Source organism: Zonotrichia albicollis, chromosome 6 (genome assembly GCF_047830755.1).
Source record: "Zonotrichia albicollis isolate bZonAlb1 chromosome 6, bZonAlb1.hap1, whole genome shotgun sequence".
Taxonomy (NCBI): Eukaryota; Metazoa; Chordata; class Aves; order Passeriformes; family Passerellidae; genus Zonotrichia; species Zonotrichia albicollis.
Window position 1 is genome coordinate 24,323,120 of NC_133824.1, and position 15,822 is coordinate 24,338,941.

General features: G+C 37.2%; 1 protein-coding gene across 2 annotated transcripts in view; it reads left to right on the forward strand.

Annotated features, from left to right (window-relative positions):
- The window catches only part of SPRED1 (sprouty related EVH1 domain containing 1), a 61,392-nt gene extending 52,019 nt beyond the window's left edge, over window positions 1-9,373 (forward strand). For both annotated transcript variants that reach the window (XM_005479883.3, XM_074542781.1), the window contains exon 6: window positions 4,821-9,373. In XM_005479883.3, the coding sequence (XP_005479940.2) occupies window positions 4,821-5,480 (660 nt within the window). In that variant the 3' untranslated portion in view covers window positions 5,481-9,373. The remainder of the gene's footprint in view (window positions 1-4,820) is intronic.
- Window positions 9,374-15,822: the final 6,449 nt, after the last annotated feature.

The following is a 15,822-nucleotide window of genomic DNA, read 5'->3' on the forward strand; positions in this document are numbered from 1 at the left end:
ATGGATATTAATACTGTTTTGCTTAGAAATATTGAAAAGTATTCAGCCATCAGTATAGCTATATATCACTATACATTTTTCTTTTTTTCTAAAGCTAAAAGAACTGACAGTTTTTGTAGGCTGTGGAAGTAGTCTTAGTAAGTTGGATTACAATTAATTTGATGGTTTTATGTCTAGAATCAAAGACATAGAAAGCTTTTAGAATATACTGAATAACAGATGTCAAAGCAGAATGCAAGTTCAGGTAGTTCTGAAGACTTACCAAAATAATTCTACTGCTTGTAATAAAGCTTTTTAGTACCTTCAGTTACTTTTGCAGAGAAAAATAGGATTGTACTTAAGTCATATATCAGTTACTTTTAATCTGCTTTATTGGGCAAAAGAAGCAAGCAGTGTTATCTGGGGAACTAAGAAGCTTGAAATTATTATTTTTTTATCTTGAATTGTTGATCTACTCCAATTATCTCTTCATGTACATCACCTCATATTTTTGTTTCCGTTAAGGTACATGTTTACCTTTTGTTTCTGTTAAGACACATATTTTTCTCTCTTCTCGTTTACTTTCAAAGTGAATTGTAAATGTTTTTTAGAATAGAATGGATTGGTGAGGTTATTGCAACTAATGGCTACAGTACTCAGTGATATATGTCCTGTTAGTCTTCCTTGCATTGTAAAGAAAAGTGCAGCAGCTTGAAATGCTTGTATATTTTAAAAGCATGTATAAAATTGACTACTGAGAAAGTAATAATTTAGATTGTGTTAAACTGATTAATCTGTGTCTGTCTGATAGAAATTAAATAGAAATTTCTTTCAAATGACAATGTTAGAATTCAGTTCTTGAAAAGTGAAGTTATGGGAGATTCCATGAAAATTTAAGCAGATGTTCTTTTAAATATTCTTCTCCTGTTGTAGCACCTCGTGCCAGCAACAGACTTTCTCTGCTTTTTGCATGGTCTTGTGGTACATACATTTGGAACATAGGCAGGTCACCAAAACTTCACATTCTTTATGTGCACACACTGCACTGGTCTGCTGAACTCCATGCATGTGACCAGGTGGCACTACAGATCTTGAGCTAATTCGTGGGTTTATTTCAATTTTGTGTAAATAAGTTTGAACACTCTTACTTAAGAATGTGCTCATAAGTTAAATAGCTCAAGAAGTACATGCTCCAACTAAAGAAATTATCAATGACAATTCAGATTTTACCTGTAATATTTTGACTGTTAGTAAAAAATACTCAAGTCCTTCAGCTTTACAGTTTCTGATACATGGATGTGTGTTAAACTTAGTACTTTGCAATGATGTAGGCAGCTGCTGGTGTCTTTGTACTGAGAAGCTGCAAGATGAGCAAAATCAGGTGTAATTCTTTGAGGAGAAGCAGCAAAGGCTGCAGTGCCAAGGAAGTGACTGGGCCTTGTTTAAAGGTGCACACTTTCAAGTAAGGTGTGATACTTGTGAGTTCAGTTGCACCAAAAAAAATTTTCTGTCTGAATTCCAGTTGGCTAATCATGTTTGGAATCAGATTCTCTGTGAAATTTCAGTTTGCTGTAACATTCGTCCTCCCTGCTTCAGCTTCACAGAGATAACATTTGTACTGAATTTTAGTTTTGCCTGTTTAGAGGACTAAGTGCATTATTCTCATTAAATTTTGCTGCTATTTTACCTATATAAATTTGGATTGTGAATTGTTCAAAAGTTTTCATGTACTTCATGCATTCACATAGATCCCATTTAATATCCAATGAGCAAGCTCTTTTCAGCATTTCTTCAGTTTGCTTATTTTTCAGTATGTTCTGCTCCAAAAATATTTCTTAATATCAGTGCCTTAAAGAATGTAGTGGTGGCTTATTTGTAATGTGCCAGTTAAGCATTTTTAGGTGTTGGACTCAAGACTTGAAAAAAAAACAAATTAGTTCTATGTATGTGGTGTGTTCTGCTCAAACAAATAAAAAGCCTTCAAAGGCTAAGGAGAGGTCAAGATTCTGCCATTGTTAGTGTTTGTAGTGAACTTTAATGGCTATTAACTGTCTGGGCAATGGGAAGTTGAGGGAGTTTTTGTACTGAGGTTTCAGGGTTTTTTTCTTCTAAACAATGGGTTTTATTTACTGTCTTAAGTGCATGCCTAATATTCTATGTGGACAGCAGGGTAAGGATCCTTTATGCCTGTAACATATGGAATTCAATAACTTTTATGGCTTTTTTTCTTAAATAAATTTATGCCGTAAAATTTTGAAATAAACCCATTAGCCATAGTTAGTTATTTCTGCTAAACAATAGATTCTTCCTGTTGTTTGAAACAGAATAGGGCTGAGAAGCAGTCTGCTTTTATAAGCAAAGGGGAAGCCTAACTGCTTGTATAGGAGCCTGGGGAAGTATGGAAGAGAAGCAATGTTAGCTGAATAGGGTATAACCTTTCTTCTCCCTGTATCCTTGAAACCTTGTGGAAGTTCAACTATGTGGCTTGGAGCCAAGGAAAAAAAAAATTGTTCTTGTTAGCATACTCCAGTTGAAAGTCCCAGGGCAAAGCGTCTCTAATTACAGTTCTGTACTCATCACACAAGGATTGTTGAGCAGGGAAGTGATGGTTTGAGCAGGCTACAGATATTCTTACATAATCAGAAGATAGCATATTTTAAGAAGCTCTTCCTTCCTCTTTTCCAGCTGCCTTCCCTTTTCCCTTCTCTGTCTCTACCCCAAAATCAGGACATGCAGACTTCAGCACAGTAGGAGTATAGATGCATGCAAAGTGACATAGAAGTGTTTTAACCTAAAACATCATCTTCAGTAGTTTCACACACTGCAACAGATTAGGAACATGCAGTTCAATTGTTGTACTTGACTATGGAATGGTGACACATTAATTCTCATTAATTTGAGTACTAATAAGATAAACCCTCTCAAAGCAACAATATTGATGCCAAAGATTATTCCCAAGTAATTCGTGATTCTGGGAGAATTTGTAAGACTAATAGGTTAGAGAGGGGAAGGGTATTCTGTCTTTTCTGAGAAATGGTTTACAGGCTGTGCACTAGACAGAGAAAAAGGCAGAATTTGACTTGAAGCCCACTCATAATCTGGCTCTGATTATAATAGCCCTACAGTGTAGAAAAATAATTGTCTGCCTGTAAGGTGGAAATACTGAGGCATACTGAGACCCTTGCTTTTTTGCTGCACTGCCTGCTATTTCAGGAGCTACTTTTATACACATGCTAAATTTTTATCCTGTAATTATTTGCACCTTTTCTTGCAAGTCACTTGTAATGTGATTTCAGTCACATTTAGTGGCAATTCACTATCTTACACTTAGATATCTAAGGCCTGCAATATTTCAGTTAAGATGATTCTCTTAATTTTGTCATCTTTGTCAACTTTTTCATGTTTCCACACCCTTTTACTGTGAGGCAGAATAAACAAGAATTCTCACCTTATTTCTCTGATGGTTTTGTATGTATTTAGCACATTCCTTATTACTTGCCTTTTGAAGTATAAGGTCTTAAATATTGGTCAGTTCATTACAAACTGAGAATTTTAAAAGTACTTGGGTCTTCACCTGCCTGTGTCCTAAACTAATCAATATAAGGACTGTATATTATCTAAGGAGAGACGCATTCAGAAGAGGTTGCTATTGAATGTTCTTCATACTGTGAAATCCTTATCTAGAACACAGCCTTGATAATTAGTCACCAGTATTCAGTGCTCTTGTTATGAATTTGAGAGAGTTTGAAAACTTAGAGTAGGAATTAAGGAAAGCTTCTCCTGGATAACACAGTAGTGAATGTCTCCGTTCTCGGCCTGTTGTCTCTGCCTGGTTAGGCTCAGGATGGCCTTGAGGCAGCCTGCGCTCCAAAGGACGAAAGCACTCTTCAGATTTTTCGTTCTTCAATATTGTTTATTAATTCTTATCTACAAAGTTGTCTGCCAGCCTGACAGAGGTCTGCCCAGCAAGACAGCCATGGGCACACTGACCTCCCTCTGGGCAGTCGTCTATTTTTATACTAAAAACTACGTATAAGATATTTACCTTTACCTTCCAATACCTTTTACTTTTATTAACAAGTGCAGATTTAGTGTGAACCAATCCCAAAGTGCCAGCATCACCATCCAAGATGGATGACAAGAAGAAAAGGAGAAGGACAGGGCACGCCCTAATTCCTCCATCTTGCCTCCTAAGAAGCCCCCTGTACCAAGATCCCAAAACCTGTGCTTTCACCCTGTGAATAATCAATTCCTTCACCACTTATTCCCAAGTGATCCTCTCATCCTCATATAGGTGGCACATCCCGCACAGGGTCAGAATCCAACCACCAAGCACTCCTGGCAACATTCCAGGATTTCCGAAACCCCCAAGGGTTACCTCGGCAACTCTGGACATCAGGAGTGATGTGCTGAGTTCCCACATGAATGTAGCAGTGAGTTAGTCCTAAAGCAGCAGATCATCACATGAAATCAGCACATAAGGCATAATTAGTCTGTGGAATTCATTTCCACTTTAAGATGTTAATACTCTAATTTTGAGAATAATTCACAAAGCAGCATCAAGTTTTATGTGGATACCAAAATACCCAAGGCTCTTACGAGAGACTAAAAAGTCAGGGAAGAGTACTGAAGCTCATAGACCTAATACCCTGCAGAGGACTCATTATTGTGGGGATGTTTGTAAATTTTAATAGTGAGAAAATAATCTGAATTTTTTATCCTCAGGCAGCAAAAGAAAAAAGTTTTGCTTTTTTAGTTTTCTAATCTAAGTGAACATTGGAGGTGGACATAAATTTGGGACTTCACCATAGTAACTTCTCTTACTTTGCCTTAATTTTCAGGTCCCACTGAAGTCAATCAGACACGTTAGTTTTCAGGATGAAGATGAAATTGTCAGAATAAACCCTCGTGACATTTTGATACGTCGTTATGCAGACTACAGGCATCCTGACATGTGGAAGAATGACCTGGAGAGGGATGATGCAGACTCAAATATACCATTTTCTAAATCAGACAGTAAAAAATCTGACTATTTATACCCATGTGGAGATGGAACTAAGTTGAATTCCCTAAAAGACTCAAAGAGTTCTGTGGTATTTAAAACTCAGCCTTCCTCATCAAAATTTAAAAACTCAAAAAGAAGAAAAGAGGATGGTGAGCGTTCCCGCTGTATATACTGCCAGGAAAGGTTTAATCATGAAGATAATGGCAGAGGAAAATGTCAAGATGCGCCAGATCCTATTAAAAGATGTATCTACCAAGTTAGTTGCATGCTTTGCGCAGAGAGCATGCTGTATCACTGCATGTCAGACTCTGAAGGAGATTTCTCTGATCCTTGCTCGTGTGACACTAGTGATGACAAGTTCTGCTTACGCTGGTTAGCGCTGGTGGCGCTCTCGTTCATTGCGCCATGTATGTGCTGCTACCTCCCCTTGAGAGCGTGCCATCACTGTGGTGAGGTGTGTGGGTGCTGTGGAGGAAAGCATAAAGCTGCGGGATGAATCAGTCTTGTGCCAAACAGAGCTGAAAAATCTTTGTTTCCAGGAAGCATCTAACTTGGATTTGTGGAAGCTTTTTGGCAAGCTGAAGGGAATCTTCTTTCACATAAGAGATGCTTGATGTGGAGGAAGCAACGAGACTTGTCAGACCTTGGCATTTTACAAGTGCTAGCCACGCCTAACTATTTGCTTTGAGCGCGTGGCATTTGTTGCAAGTTGTGAAGGAGATTTTGCGAAGGAAAGCCTGTTCTTATTATTGGCTATAAAATGAGTATATAAACTATGATTATACTAAAAGGGATTAACTTTTGCCACTTTGTACATTCATGGTTTAGGTGAGGGGGCTCTTTTAAAAGGATTAAAACTTATCTGAGGGGAAATTTTAACTAAAAGTGCACTAGTGACAGTTGATTTAAGATTAAGAAAAGTTAATACTCAGCAAATGAGAAATGAAACTGATTTTAAGTGCAACTAAATCACTTATTAATAGTTTTTTGGAAGCAACTTTATGTATAAATAACAAATGTTTATATTTAACTAAATGTGTAAGGTACGAATTATTACTTGTTAAACTTTCCTTCCCTCCGATATAGTAGGTATGGACCATATCTACTGTCACATTCCATGGTAGTATTTTAAATAGTTAATTTAGCTGCATTTTTATTCCAGATGGACAAATTGATATTTTCAGTCCTGGTTCCCTTCAGCTACAGTTTCTGTTGAGTTGTATCCATGCATTCTGATAATCTAAAAACCTTTAAAATATTAATTATTCTAGTCTTGAGTGACCAATATTTTTTTTTGTTAAGCACAGATGTAATTGTCTAAAATGTTCTTGTTAGAACATAACATTTATTTTTATATATAAATGACTTTGATTTCAACATAATAGCAAAAAGGACGTTGTTTCTGTTGTTCAACCAGCAAGTTGTTTTCTTTTGGGGTGTCCTCCAAAACTACTTTCTTGCATATTCAAATGTTCATTAAGCAAAAGGTACATTAAGGCAGTTGTAACAAATTGTCACCAGTGTTCTTGTTTATCCTTCTGTTAAACTAGGATCCTGTTCAGCTGTTTATCAAGTACTATGATTAAAACAAAAGATTAATAACAAAAGTGAAATTGTTTTCATTATTTTGAACCACAACTTTTTCTAATTTGAATGGGCAAGAACAAAAGTACTGTGTGTTTTTTTCAAAAAGAACAACAAAAGACTTAGCTTGAGAAATAAATTAAAGCCCAGGCAAAACTGAGTGAACTTCTTAATTGGGGAAATTTGAAGGCAGGGCTGGGGAGGGAGGCTGGAGAGTGTGTGTGTATGTGTGTTCATGAGTGCTGGTGTATTGTGTATGGTATTTCTTATGGTTTTGTACTTAGTAAGTCTAACTTTCAGGTAAGAATTAATCAATTAACCCACAGAGAATTTTTAAAAGCATTACATGTTGTGCTGTGTTATAAAATAAGAATCATTTACTACTTATTAAAAACACGTAAAACACTGAAAAACGGTTATAATTCATTAGCAGACATGCCTGTTTGACATCTTGGCTGGAGTGGGACAGATTGTCTTTAGGATACCCTTGTTCTTAAACACAGAACCAATACTTTTCTCACTTACATGCATTTCTTCAGTATATTTTGTGTATTTTTTTTTTTTTTGCATGTATCTGGTCCCTTAATTTTCCTTTGTAGCCCAGAAGTAAAATGAGCAAATGTATATAACTATCTGTCTGTAAAATACTTTTTAAAAGAAAACATTTATATTTATATTACAGCTTGACTTGACCACCTTGTGTACATAGATCATCTCAAAGTATTATTTCACATTGAAAAAGATGACAAATATCTTGATAACTATAGAAGTTATGGAAGAGCTTCTAGTTTTGTATTAAGAGTTGATTGGATGGCTGAAGTCCAAGAATATGACACAGTAGCAGCAGTCATGGTTTTTGGGTTTTTACTGTTTATGTGTTTGAAAGCTGCTACTCTGGTTGGTTTTCATGCTTCACACATTTTCAGCTAAACTGGGTTGCCTAGAATAGACTGTTAACTTTAAAAACAACTTTCATTAAAAAATGGTGATGTTTTTCTAGTGAATGAGAGAAAATTAATATTTGTAAGTGCTAAGTTACTAATTGAAGGTGGAGAGGTATGAACAACCTAAGAAAAGAACTTGCTGGCTGTATAAGAAAATACTATATAATCACACTGTATATATACTTCAGAAAGAAATTAGTTTTAGCAATTTCCTCTGAGCACTATACAACATAGTGAAACTTCTGGTCCTGTACTGTATTTTATATGACACATATACTTTAACATTTTTACTAAATGTGTGCATTAATATTTTCACCTTGCATTTAACCACTTTGCTGCTAAAATGTTTTCACCTTTTGCTTTTCTCTTTGAAGACTTGTATCATCTAAAACGGGTTACTGAATGGGCCCATGCTCGCTTGTTCCTGTTGCGCAGCGAGTGTCAGCCAGCTTGCCTGGTTGGAGAGACCAAACAAATGCAGAGATCCGAGGTTGCATAAGGCTTGGTTTTAGTGGCGTGCACATGTACTTTTCCTCTGGTGCTAGGGATCTCACCCACTGTTACATTTAGGAGATGAGCAGTGGAAGGCAGACATACAGTAAACCCATTCCAGAACGGCTTGTTACATCCATACATCTTCTGGCTTTGGTGGCACGTAACATTCTTTCTGTCTCTTCTGAAATATTTTCTTGGGCATTTGGAAATAGAGAAATTTCTTCCCCGATCCATAATGCTTGCCCTTAACATCCGAGCTGTACTTTGTCAGGCGTGTAGTAGCAGAGCTTTGTGCTGCTTGGAGGGGACCCGAGCCTTTGGAAGCCGTCACTGAATGTTGAGTCCCTCGCTCGTTGACAGCCTCGGTTACGGTGAAATCGTTTCCCCTTTGGGAGGGGAGTTAAGGGAGCGCGGCGCTCGGGCGCCATCTGCTGGGGAAAGCTCGGCGGCCTCAGGCGCCGCTCTTGGTGACACCGCCGTTAACGGGCTGTCGGTGCGCGGGTGAAGGCACACGGTTAGGGTATGCTTTAGCCATGAATTTACACAATACTCGTTTGCAGTCTGACTGGGATGCTTTAGCTCACCGTGCCTCTTAAGCTGCATTATTAATACTGAAGTAAAAAATCCTTTAACTATATATTTTGTTAGGTTTACATTTGTTGTGATGGTCTGTTACAGGAGCATAAGAACCAGGAATGAAATGAAAATTCTTTTGATTGTGTCATTGGGCTTCTAAGAAAAGGGGTTTATTATTATAATTACTTTATGTATTTCTCCTCTTGAAGTTCTTCCCACCACAAAGGGATGGAGGTTTGATGCTCATGCCAAGGGAATTTGGTCTTTTGTGACACAAATCAAGTTGTGAGTATGCACAGGTGTGTGTGTGCTCTCACACATGAAATTCAGTAGCTGTGAAGGATACACCAACAGCTGTGTGCATGGCTAAAGCAATATCTAATGATAATCTACAATTATTATGGTAACTGTTTAGTAAACAGCATGACATCATAAAACTCTTTGAGAGCTTATGGAAGTTTCAGTCTTAACCAATGCAGTTTCCTCTAGAGAAGCAAATGTATTTTAAAGAATGCTGTAATTGTGCATGCTGGAATATAACATTCCCATTTTGGATGAGTTCTCCTCAGAATGGTATGTTTGTGTATATCTGAAGGGTGATGTTGAACACTTACGTAAATAATGCCCAGGTTTAAATTAGACTTTACATCTTTTCCAAGTTTATGGCACAATGTGCAGCCAGTACAGCTATACATTCATATTAGTAAAATGAAGATCAGGATTGCTGGCTGGCAAAAAAAACCCCAAGAACTTTAACAAGATGCCTTATGGTACTATTAGTCCAGCAGCTGGGTGGATAAAACTTGTTTACTTTGGTGCATTTACAAATATTAAGAGGGGTTGAGGAGGATGTTGGATTTTCATTTTGGTTTTTTTTTTCCTCTGAAAGTTTCCCTTAATTGCAAAAGTTGTGCTTTGTTAAAGAAATCAAAGCATTTGGTGAAAAAGCAGCCTTCATGTTTAAAGCTGTGGTATAAGCTGTACATGGTTTTTCTTCTTTTGCTTGGTGCCATATGCTTTTCACCCTAATGACCTCAAAGTGCCTCATGTGTATATTGTTTCCATTAAACCTCAACTGCTATTTGTGTCTACTAAATGATGTATAATTTAATTAACTCATCCCATAGGTGTTTGCGTAAAGAATATGAATCTAGCTTGTTACTTTGAGTATATAATGTAAATATGTCTTTAAGTTTGTAACTGGTTTGTTACATCATATCCTTCTAAACTGCGGAAGTAGATAACACCATAAAAACCGTTTCAATGTTTTTCCTGTAATTACATGATTAAAACTATATTGAAATGAAAAAATATGTTTTTCCATTCTGTGTTGGTGTTGCTCAGAACAGTGCACATGAAATGTTGCTGCTCAAGAACAGAATAAAAAGAAGTAAATACAGGTATTACCTTCAAACTCCAACATCTTTCATTGTAGGAAGCATTTTTAAGAATTGCTGTAATGTTTTAAAGAAAAATGGGCTTATACCAGTTTGCTTTGTATGCTCAGCAGTACTTGTTGACATCATGCTGAGGAGGTCAAGATTCCTTTACATAAAACATATATATCTGAATTCCCACTTGACCCCACCGCAAAAATGTGTATCTCTGAATAGAATTCTAACCTTGTGTAAGTTACAGAGTAAGATACACACCAGAAACAGAAGGGAAATGAATCAGTCTATGAAGAAAAATGAACAAGTAGAAATCTGTGAGACTGTAATTTGAAAGTTCAGTGGTCAGGGTTTAGGATAGATTATTTTAAATTGAATTGTATTTGCCTCTAGGTTTTACAAGTGCTTTCTTATTGGTTACAGCCAATAAAGTAATTCTTCCTGTTCATTTGATCAGTTGCTAACCTGAAGAATTTTTATTGCCAGGTGTAAATTTTACATGGACTATTAAGTGTAGATACTTGTGCTTTTAATTGATGATGTGAAAATGCACCTCTACCAGAGAAATGAAGCAGACAAATGAATTGAATGACGAATAAGGTGAAGAGCTAGTAGAGAAAACTATAGAACTATGTGAAAAACAAGTATGAGAAAGCAGTTCAGCATTAAATAAATAGTTTCATATGACTTAGAAACCTAGTGTTACATCTCACACAAATCTACCTTAATGTAATGATTAATGCATAATCTTCTGGCTTTGAACAAGAAAAAAGGATAAGTAAGGGGTACTTGTTCTTTTATTTTTCTTGTTGATTTCTTTTTCTTGCTCTTTTTTCTCTTTTTTTTTTTTTTTTTTCTTCTTGGCTAGGTTTTTTTTTGTTTGGGGGGTTTGTGGTGGTGGTGGATTTTGTGGGGGTTTTTGTTTCTTATTCCTTTTTTTTCCCTTGTTCTTTTTTTCTTTACAGCTGAGTCAGTTGCTGGAGTTCACAGAGCTGGTGGCCAGTTTCTAAAGACAATTCACAAAAATATCCAAGTCATTTACCAACTAATACTCAGATTTTGTATCACTGTTTCCTGAGCCTTTTGGCTTACTGTTGTGGATCACTATGGGATCCTGTGCCAAAGACTTCAATCTGTAGTATTGTATCATCACTTCCATAATTTGAGAACACTGAGCTGTAATTTAAGAGTTTGGAAACAGACATAACAAGTAAATGAATGAAAATAAAAAATAATCCACATTTTATACCTTTAATTTGAGATTGGACAGTGTGTATACACACACAATGGGATCTGACTTAATTGTGCTTTGAGTAATGTGTACTGTGAGTCACTAACAATACTTGATTTTACCTAGAAGGAAAAGGAAAGTTAGAGAGAAGTCAGTTCTTCAAGAAACTTGTATCTCTAGACATCTGTGCCCTGACTTGAGGGGTTTGGGAATATTTGAGACTATAATGTCTTTGACAGAATAAGCTTCTCAGATTAATTTTGATTTCAGCTAAGTGGTGGTTTGGCAGACTCCAGGCACATCTCAGTACCCACCAAATTAAATCCAATGTTTTTATCTATGTCAGTTCGAGGTAATGCACAGGAAAAATTATTTCATGTTTGGCATTCACTGCTTTTTTATTTTTTAAACCACCAACAAAAACCTCTTCTGCATTCTGATCTTGAGTAATATGAATCAAGGTAAGTAAGCTGACCAAATAATAAATGTTTTAAAGAAACACCCTTCTAAATGTAGACCCAGTACTGATCAATCAAATCTGTTCCTGTGGTAAGTGCTAAAAGTAGCTATAACAAAGCCTGTTAAGATGATTAAACTTACTGTTGCATGTAAAACTGGCTTTGAGTTAGGGGCTAATCTTCCTTACTCCAGTATTGCAACCTGCCAAACCATTCCTGTATGAGCTCTCTCCTTCCAGTACTACATTTGTAGGATACAAATCTATTTACAGCTGACACCTCCTAGCTCTCTGTGTAAGTAACTTGCCATTTTGAATCCCATGTAAACAGCAAGTGGTCTAGTGAACCACTTCTTTCAAACTGAAAATATGAAAATATTGTTTCTGTGAAGTAGAAGGGGGTTGTGCAAACATATTGCTGCTGTCAGCAGTTATCAGTGCCCTTTGCTGGATCTGGCTGTCTCTTTGTACCTGACAATGTGCTTTGGTGCTTTTCTGTTGTTGCTTATATTGCCTGTGAGCAAAGTGTTACAGTGACTTGTTCTTTCCGGTCTTTTCTCCATAACTTGTTCCCTTTTTCTTTCTGTGTGTTCTGAAGTTGTCTTCAGTTTTCTCTGCCAGTATATAGAGTTTTTACAGTCTCTGTGTGCATCTGATGATGATAGCTGCTAATTACTAAATGCCCATTGTAAATAGTAAAGTTGTATTGCAAGCCTCAAAAGAGTTTGAAATACTACATCACTCTTGAATATAGTAATGCTGAGAAGTTGTCTCCATTAAGTGGGCATTCAGCCACAGACTGACCAATCCAAAAACTGTTTTCCAAGTCTGATATGGTTTTACCTAAGTTTTCTTTTGTCTCTTACCTATTTGCATTTAACTGTTTATAAGATGGACAATGGGCTGAATTCTGCAAAACATTGGGAGACTCTTTTCAAGGGGAGCAAGAAAACTAAAACACTGAAACTCTAAACAACTGTTGGTTTGCTCTCTTGTCCTAAAAATCACATTGGTAATAGAGTTAAATAATTTTAACAGTTGTTAGAACTATGTTGAAACCAACAAGGTGGAACAAATTAGTTTGAGAAGGTTGTCACTGTTGGCCTTCAAGAGTACCGGAGACACTTGAGTCACCAGCTGTGCAGGATCCACTGTTCTTGTTTTCCATGACTCTACAGCTAAGTGTTAAAAATGCTGCTTATGAAGGAGAGAACTCTTTTTCTTTCAGGGCTACTTCTCTCATGAGAATGGTGAGTGACTCTTCCTGCTTCCTTGGGCTTAGTGGTCTTCTGTTAGTTCTTAGAAGCCTGGAAATTGGTGGAGATGTAAGAATGGTGATCCCTGCAAGGCAAAGAGGTACACTGTGGGACAGAAGTGAAATCACCTCCATTGAATCAGGATTAGAGAGGGGGAGAAGAGGAAGAGGAGCATCATCTGGGTCCTGCTCACAAAATTAATCTCTTCAGGATGTGTTCACAAGTAATTTCAAACATTCTGAATACAGCTATGCAGCTTCTGACTTCCCCAGCACCTTTGAGCCTTTTTGTGTACCTGAATTAATAAGTAAAGTCGGATAGAGTCAAGGTCCTGGCTCTTCCATAACAGGGAGTGTTTCAGAAATCTGCCAAGTCCTAGTCCAGGACTCTCTATTTGGTTCATGTCTGGGATTTGCACAGATGAATAGCTAATTGACTGGTATTGAAGGCTGACTGCTGTCCAGACATTTCAATTAACAATGCTGTTCTAAAATAGTGGTGCTATCCAGACTTCTGATTAGTCTGTGGCAGACTTGCACAGATTTCTATAAGTTACCTACATTAGTAAACTTATATTTCTAAAGTCATAGTTCTGAAGGCTTTAGTGCATTTGGAGCTGGTTGATCAAAGAAGTGATGAGTCTCCATCCTCTGAGACATTCAGAATTCACTGAGGCAGGTCCCTGAGTAATCTGTTTAAGCTGACCCTGCTTTGGGCATTTGAGGTTGGACTAGCTGATCTCCAGAATTCACTTAGTGCATCGGAAATTCTGTGGTTTTTCAAGAAAATTATCAATTTATAAGAAGCAAGATAATTTCAGAATAAGTGATGTGATTTTCTGCCTGCTAAACCTGATCTCTAATTTTGAGGCAAATCCTACCGTTAATGCTTGAATATTTCAAGTTACGATCAAAGAATTGTCATTTTAGTCATATCATCATTATAACTCATGTTTTTCACTGTCAGAATTATTAAAATATGAATATATTTCATGAACAGAGGCTTTTCAATATAAGTACTCAGTATTAGCATGGTATTGAGGTGAGGGGGAAAGCTAAGTGTTAGTAAGCTTAAAACTATTCACAGGTGTTTGCATAAGTACTGAACAGCTGCTTCACATGCTCTTTTGGCACAAAAATGTTTTCACAGAGTTGCTAACTTCAAGATAGTTTAGTTAAAAAAATCAGGACCTCCAAACCTTTTCCAGATTACCAATCTATTTTAAAAGCACCTTTAAAACCTGACTGGAATCTGGGGCCTCAACAGTCAGGTAGAAATTCCTGTGCACAGTATATTTGGGAGGCACGCACATCTGCTCAGGCTGAAGCATCAGCAGCAGGGTGACACTGGACGTGGGTGAGTACAGGCAGAGCTGGCAGCTAGTCAGTGAATCTGGGACCCTGTTTCTACTACAAAATTTAAACTGTTCTTAGGAGCCAGAGCCAGAGCCAGAGGATGGGTGGGGACTTGAGAAGACTGAGTCATTCCCCTTCATGCCACTACTAAAAAATCAAAGTAATGTTAGTGCACACAAATATTCATCCCATTTTTAGTCAGACATTTTTGTAAAGTGGTTACTAGAATAGATTTTAACTGTGTAATTGCCAGTTCACATTTCTTAGTCCCATTTCTCTCTTATGAAGTTTAGAAAAATGAAATATTCTAAAAACTTTGGCCCTTTTTGTGTTTCTGGAAAATTCACAAGTATCTGAACTGCATAGTTTGCTTGTTGCCAATGGAGTCCTGCTAGTTTACCTCCAGCCAGCAGTGAGGTGGTAAGTCTGGCTCATCAGCTTACTCAATAACATGCTGATCGTGACTCAAGTCCTTCCTGCACTATCCTTGATGACTTCATGCTCACTGTAGCTTTTCTCTCCATTAATCTACCACTGTCTCCAAGGTTTCTCTTCCCTTCAGACCAGTCACATCTTTGCTTTCCCCTCAGTTCTCATTTGCTCAGCCTGATACCTCTGAACTGGCTCACATTTATGAATGTGGTAGCAGTTCTCACTACTGATAGTATTTTCCTCCAATGTTTATTAATTGTAAATATAATTTATTGCTAAATGCTGCTGTGAAGCTTTACAGTAGTGTAAGGAAAGTAGAAGGATTTTGCCCCAAGATCAAATTAAAAATCTCCTACTCCTCCCATAAGGTGGGAAGTAAGCTAAGGGAGGGTGGGATTGAATATGTTGGTTGTACTTTTCCGTACTATCACTCCTCAGTTTTGCAGTAATATACCTTTGGCACCAGAGTTAGTGTAAGACTCACTTTGACTTCACACCCTGAATGAGTGGCCCAGATGTATCTACTGAAACTCCTTCGCTGCAGCAGTTATCTCCATTCCCTCTGAATTTCTTTAACATAAACATTTACATTTAGAGGGAAAAGCAGAGTGAGAACATTAACAGATCTGTATTGTAACAGTTTGTTAGGACAGTTCCAGTTATTATTGGAATAATTTAGAAAATGCTCAACCAGTTGACTTGTACATTTCTAGACAACATAGAACAGTTTCTTCCAAACTAACCTTTACAATGTGCCTTGCCCAGAGCAGGTATTCCCAATTGGCTATGTATCTGCTGAAGAATGAGACAGAAGTCAGCTTTAAACATTACCCTAGGGATAGGCTTCAGTTACATCTTGAGTTCAAAGCTGCCTGCACTGGGAAACAGCTTATTTCAAGTCCTTGCTCCCTTCATTTGTATATTTTTTTCACCCTTTTCTTAAGGGCTTGCACTTGGGAATCTACTTTTAATCTCCTGAGGAAGATATAGAAGCCTTACCCTTCATAAAGCAGGCAATCATAAGGTTATACATTGGAATCTTTTTGTAGACTTGGACAGAACACCTCCTGGGCTTGCTCCCTGACTGATAAAGTAGCATGTACTAACTCAGCGATGG